Source organism: Antrostomus carolinensis, unplaced genomic scaffold (assembly GCF_000700745.2).
Source record: "Antrostomus carolinensis isolate BGI_N321 unplaced genomic scaffold, ASM70074v2 scaffold2851, whole genome shotgun sequence".
In the NCBI taxonomy this organism is placed as follows: Eukaryota; Metazoa; Chordata; class Aves; order Caprimulgiformes; family Caprimulgidae; genus Antrostomus; species Antrostomus carolinensis.
In genome coordinates this window covers 24,643-33,280 of record NW_010296147.1, presented here as the reverse complement: position 1 = coordinate 33,280, position 8,638 = coordinate 24,643, and the positions used below count along the sequence as shown (strand labels likewise).

General features: G+C 34.2%; 1 protein-coding gene across 1 annotated transcript; it reads left to right on the top strand.

Annotated features, from left to right (window-relative positions):
- The first annotated feature begins 1,039 nt into the window (after positions 1-1,039).
- LOC104532860 (interstitial collagenase) lies at positions 1,040-7,565 on the top strand. The gene is made up of 10 exons (XM_010178171.2): positions 1,040-1,144; positions 2,096-2,340; positions 2,618-2,766; positions 2,857-2,982; positions 3,705-3,866; positions 4,234-4,351; positions 5,002-5,135; positions 6,068-6,227; positions 7,138-7,238; positions 7,457-7,565. Exons 1-10 carry the CDS (start codon positions 1,040-1,042, stop codon positions 7,555-7,557), a joined length of 1,401 nt encoding a protein of 466 aa, XP_010176473.1. The 3' UTR covers positions 7,558-7,565.
- The last annotated feature ends 1,073 nt before the right edge of the window (positions 7,566-8,638 follow it).

Here is an 8,638-nt window from a genome sequence, read left to right as displayed (position 1 = left end):
AATAGCATTAATGCTCAGGCAGCTGAATCCCAAACCTCATGTCTTAATTTAATCACTGTTGCTTAAGACTATTCCAGAATTTTGGAGAATAGTCACTGCTTCCCTTTTGGGAAAAACCTTTAATATATTTAACAGTATTTATCATGGCTCTCCTCTCTCTTCCTTCTATTAAACAGTGAACACAGAGTCACAGAATGGTTGATTTAATTTTCCTTTTCTAGGCTCACAAAAATTCCTGTTAGGCTTCATGGAGTCTTTCCAATCAGAGCTCATCTCTCTGTCTGGATCCAAACACGCTACTGAAGCTAAGACCTTATCCATACTGGCAAGAACAGAAACATTTTACTTACTATACACATGGGCACCCAGTGTATGCATTTCAGTAACGACTAATTTTTGTTAATATCAGTCAAAAGATGTGGAATTGTTTTAGCACTGTGTTTTACTAGCATCATAAGATTGTTATAGATAGAACTTTCAGATAGGTGATCACAGCCCTCCTGGAGTTATGATGCTGCTTATTCCTGGATAAGATCAGTTCTTTGTACTGGCTTTTATATTTTATTATTACATATTATAACACAATATACTATATTTTGTTAAATATTAAAACTTATATGTCATATATATAGCATAATGTGATTCATTATATTACAATATGCTATATTATGTTACTGTTATATGTTATTTTCTATTATTTCTCCAGTTTGTCAAGACCTTGTGCCATAGTCTAAATTCATGATTCAAAAAAAGCTATGAAATGTAGCTCCACATTTTAAGTTAAAAGCATGTCCTTGTTTATAAAACACACTACAAAATTGCCCAAAACAGAAGACTCAGGCAAAATAAGGACAGAAACATTAAACATATTGCATCACTACCTGATGATGAAACTGTTATGCATCATTTTTACTAATCAGAGGATATTATATAGTATGAGTCAGACTGTCACTGATTTACAAATTAGCTATATAAACAGAGCTGAGAAGTGTGTTCAATAGCTCAAGAGTGAAACTGAGACAGACAACCTTAGACAAGGATGAAGACCTTTTCACTTTTCCTGTTGCTATATGTGGCCATCTCCTCTTCTTTTCCTGTGGCTCCAGAAGCAGAAGGTGAAGGAAAAACCCTACAGCTTGTAGAGGTAAATATTTTTCAGTGCATTTCTAAATGAAACATAAGGTAGTCTGAGAGACAATTATAATTGAAATTCTTTTCACAGAATATGACTTGAAATGTACCATTAATGTACCATTTTGCAGATGTTTCAAATGAAAACTTTTCTGAGAAAATATGTGAAAATTATGTGGAACTTATTTACCCTAAAGTCATCTGTATATTGCATAACTTCACTTTTGATGTTGTCAATAAAGTTAACAACAGAACTACCGAAATATGAGTTCTAGCAGCAAGGCTCTGTGGCTCTGCAGAAATAGGAAAACTCAGCAACAATTTACATTTCAGAGTGTGCTTTGAAACTTACGGTATGATTGGTCCCAGTGACATAAGGGAGGAAACTTGCTTGAAGCAGGCATGTATTTCAGCGTTTTGCTGAATGAATCTTTTATAGAACACTTGGGGAAAAAAAAAAAGAAATTTATGAGACATACAACACTTACATAGACTATTTATTGGAGATAAAATTGTTGAAACTTAGTAGGAAGACCTGAGTTCCTAATATCATATTTTGCAGGACTTGTTGGGAGTCCTGGCTGCGTATAGTCTCACTGCCAATCTCTGTTTCTTTGAATCAGACCAGTTATAAGCTTCCTCATAAGTTTTGCCTTAAGAGTAATGGGACACTATAAACAATGTGGAATTTATTATTAATAGTAAATATTATATTTTAAAGGCAATTCTTTGTATATTCCTTCAGTGAAACAAGAAATTCAGAAAACTATATGAAAATTGTATGTATATAACTGGTTATATCTCACTCTTCACACTAATTCCTGGAGAAAATATGCTGTTCTTGCTCCTGGTAAACACAGGGTATGTCAATATGGGAATAGTTCAAGATTACTTAGAAAATTTAAGTGTGCCGGAAGACTACTGATATGCCACAATGATCTTCTTTTTTTAAACTCTGGTTCAGAGTTATCTACAGAATTTCTACAATCTTCAAAGGGATCACCAGCCTCATTTAAGAAACAAGGGTGAAAATCCCCTTTCTGCAAAGCTCAAGGAAATGCAAGCATTCTTTGGACTAGAAGTGACCGGAAAACCTGATCTTTACACTTTGGAGATGATGAAAAAACCCAGATGTGGTGTACCTGATATAGGGCAATACATGTTCACAGCAGGGAATCCCAAATGGAAAAGAAATAATCTGACATACAGGTAACATTTTCTAATCTGGTTCAAAAAGATACAAACCTAGCATCACAACTTTGGGGGCTCTGAAGTATGTACATTATGCCATACACGAACATCAGAGTGATTAACTGATTTCTGGAAGAAGACAGGCACTCCAGAAGGCAGTATCTAAAATTAAGTCATTATTAATTTTCATCCGTGAAAGATCTGTGTAAGAATTCTGGCTTTTGCACAGGTTATTACTTTTCAGCTAAAATGCTGTATTCTTAACAATATATAATGTGTTGGGTTTGCTTTGAAGGATTTTGAATTATACCCCAAAGATGAGACAAGCTGATGTAGATGAAGCAATCCGAAAAGCTCTCAGTGTCTGGAGCAATGTGACACCACTGACATTCCAAAAGGTTGAGGACAAAGAAGCAGATATAATGATCTCTTTTGCTTATAGAGGTAACACTGATATCTTTATGTATTAAACAACCATTTGAAATCATAGAAATAATTTAGTATTCTAAATTATTTTTTCCCTCTTCATTTTAGACCACCGTGACAACTCTCCTTTTGATGGCCCCAATGGGCAACTGGCTCATGCTTTCCAGCCTGGTGAAGGTATTGGTGGAGATGTGCATCTTGATGAGGAGGAAGCCTGGACAAAAGATGGAAGAGGTGAGGACTTTGTAACTGGATTCATTTGTATAGTTTTACCTCATACAATCTTAGCTCATATGAACTAAGCTCATAGCTTAGTTCACGAGCCTGCTTACAGGCAAAAAGTAAGCAAAAATGGCAGAACTTGTCCTTTTAAATTGTTTTGCTGTTTTTTTGTGGTTTGTTTTTTTGGGGTTTTTTTTTGCCATTTGTAGGAATCAGTTTACAGAAAAGAGATTTTTAGGTCATAGTGGTTTATAATAGCAACTAAGTGATCACTTTTTTGTTCAGATGAAACCTAAAACTTGGATACAGGAAGATCTGGTGGTAAACTTCTCAAGTCAAATAATTTGTTTTTCTTAACCTAGCACTAGTGTATTTGAGTATCACCAGAACTGTCATCTCAGTGTCTGTTTTCAAGGGTTTTTTTCTTTTGGATCATTGAACTTTTACTCATCATTGGCATGATCCTGGATCTGAGCAGTTTCCCTGATCTGAGCAGGAGAAACAAAGTTTGTGTTTAAGCGACAAGGACAATGAGACTACATTTAAGGCTGGTCATTCTTTAAGTACTCATATGGTTCTTCTGTTACAATATTTTTGAGTTGTGATGTTGATAGTACTACTTACAGCCTCTTTTGTAGCTGTAGTATATTTTGGGAGGATGTTTTACATTTAGTCAGGTGTGCTGAATACTGAAACAAATTTTACCCTTTTTTCATATGATTTTTATCATACAGGCTACAATTTGTTCATTGTTATTGCCCATGAGCTTGGCCATTCATTGGGTTTGTCTCATTCAAATGATCCTGGAGCACTGATGTATCCAACTTATTCCTACACGGACCCCAGTGAATTCCTTCTTCCTCAGGATGACATTGATGGCATTCAAGCCATCTATGGTAAGAAAATAATATTTTCATTCAATATTTCTACTTGGGAGGCTGGTAAACAGTAATAAAAATATATTTAAAATATGCTTATTCCATCAAAATGAGAAATTTAACTGTTGCTGAACAATGGATAACAAAAAAAAAAGAAAATTCCTGGGAGCTAACTTGAGTTGAAGTCTAGTTCTGCAAAATAGTAATTTTTGAAAAGATGAACACAACCAGTTTTATCAACATTAAAAGCCTGCTTTTAGTGCCCTTAGTTTGAAACCATATGCATTCTCATTCTCTGTAAAGAGTGTTCTTGGTATCCTCAGAGACCTTCTGAACACTTTATTTATATTTCTCCATACTAAAAGATAAAATATTCTTCCCATAGGACAGTCTGATGCTGCTGTGCAGCCAACAGGACCCATAACTCCACAAGCTTGTGACCCAAATTTGACATTTGATGCTATTACTACCCTTCGTGGAGAAATAATCTTCTTCAAGGGCAGGTAACAACAATAAGCATATATATTATCTCTTCAAAATATACTGTAGTTTTTAAAAAAATCTGTAATCCATGAGAGAAAGCTGTCCTTTTGGAATGTAGTACAAAGCGAAGCACTAGACAACCACCATGTACACATAGAGAGAGTTCTCAAATCATTAATCCCAAGAGCTCTAGTTGACAAGAGCAGTGAAGGAGATGGGGGCTTGTAGGTTGTTTTCCAACTATTCAGCTGCTGTGGCCACTGCCAAAACAGATTTGTCTCTGAACTCTATTTAACTAATAGCAAAGCAACAACCTTCATATATCCCTTAGCAATGTGTCCATGGGTCCCACAATGTAACCTTTCTGCTGCTCCTCAATTCACAAACAGGAGTAGAACTGAAAGCACTTTTATATAGAAGGTGGTTACTGAAGTCAACTCCTATCCTGCCTGTCCTTGTCCTACAGAGAAACAGAAAGTCTTATATTCACCTTACCTGATCTTTGGCATGTAAGAGTCAGTCTCTCTAGATTTCCTTTACATTCAGTAGATGGGGATATTCACAACGAGGTACCTGTCTCCTCACTGTTATACTCCAGGAGCTATAGTAATTATTTTGCATTTATGATAGGAGTGGAACTATTTTACTAAATAAATTTTGTTTAAACCAGATATATGCTGCGCAAACATCCTGCGAGGACAGAGACAGAGCTCAATTTTATCTCACTTTTCTGGCCAAAGTTACCATCAGGAATTCAAGCTGCTTATGAAAACGTTGACAGGGATGAAGTTTTACTTTTTAAAGGTAATGGAATCTGAAATTCTCTACTTTTTCTGACCAGTTACTTCCTGTTCCTTTGAAAACTATGCAGTTACAGAAGTCAAAGTGGTTTTTATGGAAGATCAGTGAAACAGAGAATCTTACAGATCTATAAAAAAGATCATTAGACATTAAAAAGACTTGTCTTCTTCAGGTCTAGTTCTCTTCACATAAGAGCATTTCACTATATGCTGAAAGGGTTTTGATTAATTCAATTGGCAAATACAGACATTTGTACACTACTTGCACTGATATGTTTACTAGTATTTTGTCATATTTTGGAAAAAAGAACCAACAAAAAAATGGTGGAAAATCATATTGTGAGAGGAAATTTGTTCACTGAAAAAACAATCAGTCCTTTATTTTAAGGGTCTCAAGCACACTTTAAATGTCTCAAATAATTTCATTTTGCACGTATTACAGTACATGATATATTACCAGATATTAGTATGTTCATTGCATCTAAAATTAACAAAGCATATGCCCTTCTAAATAGTTTAATTTAATGCACATTGTCTAGTTTTCAAAACATTGTATGATTCTATAATCAAATAACATATTACAGTAATTTAATAAACTCAGTATTACAATTCAGTGGATTAACTAATCAAATTCCAGCCCTCCTCAAGTTGTTATACAGAAAAAGACTTTATATTCATTTGAAAAAGAAATCTGGGAAAAATACTGTTCTTACACCTTATGCCTTATGACTCTAATGTTTTACTCACAAAAACAAAAGACATTCCCATTGTCTTCATGATGTAGTCCCAGTGTAAGAATTGGAATAATTTTTTAAAGTAATAAACTGAAAGGAATAGTACTGATGTCTAAGATACACTGTTTGATAACCATCTAAAACACAATTAAATGCTGTTTATAAATAACAAATCCAAATTAAATGTGCTTATATTTTTCAGAGGATAAATATTGGGTTCTCAGGGGGTACGACATTGCACCTGGCTATCCAAAACCAATCTATCATTTGGGGTTCCCGAAGACTGTTAAAAGAGTCAATGCAGCTTACAGTGATGAAATCACAGGAAAAACATATTTCTTTATAGCTGACAGATACTGGAGGTAAGATTTAATGTTCATTTACCATAAGGTGCATTTTCACTTGGCCTTGAGGACTGATATATTACTTTAAAATTCAAGTGCAGTGATGTTTAAACCAGACATATTCCAGAAATTTAACCAGGATCCTGTGGAAGCTTAAAAATTTCACATTTGCTAGGAAATGTCAACTTTTCTATAGGCTTTTTTTGCCATTCACTAGATTCCTGTAGTAGAATGTAATTACTTGCAACTGAATGAAACGCCTGCCCAATAAGAGAGTGATATTCTAGGAAGTTATTCACTTTTTCTCCACAACAGTGTTGCTTTTCTGCGCAGTGACGTAGTGGTGTCCACTTTTCATTCACATTTCAAATGAAATGAACTGATAATAGAGTGTTGTAATTTAACTTCTCTATGAACAAAGTATAAATATTCTCCAATTGTACAGTTGGTTGTATTTATATTTCAAGTGTAGCTCATGACAAATCTCAGAGTAATTTTGTTTAAGCACATGATTGACACTAATACAAGTGTGTTTCTGGACTATGCTACCATCTTCTACACCCAAGTTCTACATTTTGCTTTTATACTGAACTGGATATCCAGTGCCTTGAAACAGAAGCTCATTTTATGTGCAAGTAATGACCAAGGCTCTGGACAGTCCAGAAATGTATTAATAAATTCTGGGCTGTAGTCCCAAGGTCCTTGAGAGCCTTGTTACAAACTTTACTAAAGGTAGAATTTTCAAATCTCAAGACCTTCATAATGTGAGAAACTTAATACATAATACAAAGAATCAAAAAAACTACTTTAGGTAATTTTTATAAGTCTTCTTAGTAACACTAGAGTTGCAGAGATATATGAATTTGCTTTGGACTTTCAAAATATTGTCTACTTCCTCACAAATTTTAATGATGTTTCTTGTGTTAAGATATGATGAAAACAAAAAATCCATGGATCACGGTTATCCCAGAAAAATAGTCTCCGACTTTGGAAAAATTGGCAGAGTTGATGCAGCTTTCCAGAAAGACGGTAAGTAAAACACACTTTTAATCTGGGTTTACCTGAATATTTGGGCTTTGTAGATAGAAATATATGTTTTCAGAAACCTTTTATTAACCTTAATAAGATGGAAATTAAAAATAGCAAGTATACATGGACTGTTTATGTTGGTTTGTTTGGGGTTTTTTTTCCAAAATACTGAAAAGAAGTCATCTATGAAATATAATTGGAATAAAATTTATTTCTAGGCTATGTCTACTTCTTCCATGGAACAACTCAGTTCCAGTTTGATCCTCGTGCCAAACGGATTGTCGGACAAATGAAGAGCATCAGTTGGTTTAATTGTTAATTGCAATGTTTTTCCATATGTATGTTTTTACATGCTGAATTTTTCAACATGTCATGACTATCAAGTCAGAATGGATTTCTGCTCTAATTCTGTGGGAGTATAGTCAATAATTATTTATTGTAAAACAAATGCATTTATATAATTTATCACAATTTTACCTGTTACATTAAAGTTTCCTAATTATGTTTGTCGTATCATTGTGTCCTTGATGCCTTTTGCACTAAAACTCTAACTTCTAAACACTAAAAAATATAACCTGGCATGAAATGTCAGATCTTTTTCCCAAAGCCAGAAAAAGGAGCAATCAGCTGGCTTGAACTCCATCACTCCACACAAGCCCTGGTGAAATTCCTATGAGTAATTAGGCTGGTTAGGGCTCATTAGCATCAGTTTACAAATCACACTTCCACTTTCTGTTCCTTTTTTCCCAACTTCCACTCATAGCCTTCCCTCCAGGGTGTATGTCTTTGCAAGTGTATCTGGATTTTTTTCTCATGTTTTTGGGTTCGGGAACTAGATTTAAACCTGGAAACATGGATTAGAAAGGACCCCTGAGATCACTGAAACCAATCCCCTACTGTCACAGGTAGCCACATCATATAACAGACAAATAAATTTATTTACTCAAAGCTCTTTCAAGTGCTTACTACTCCAGTAGTTAGTAAATCCCTCCTACTTTCAGTGGGTTAAAGGTTAAAGAAGTTTGTTTAAAAAATGGAAAATTTTTGGTCAAAAATATTTCTTATAGAAAAAGTTAATGAAAAAGAAAAAAGCTTAACTGCAATTTTTTCAAATATCTTCAATTAAAATGGTGTTTGAAGGGTTATCCACTTTCTCTTTAGTCTTTGCAGCTCAGCTCATAAGATTAGAAAGCAAATTACTATAACAAAATGTATTCTCGTACAACATCTGTATTATTTGACATACTTCTGAGGAAGGTTTTAGGTTACTACAACAGAAATAACTGCATTTTGAGAAAATAATGTGTAACATTATAAAATATATCCATTCAGTTTTTCTAATTACTTAGCTATCTGTATTAGAAGCCTATTAAATTGTATCCTTCGTAAATAAAGAACAG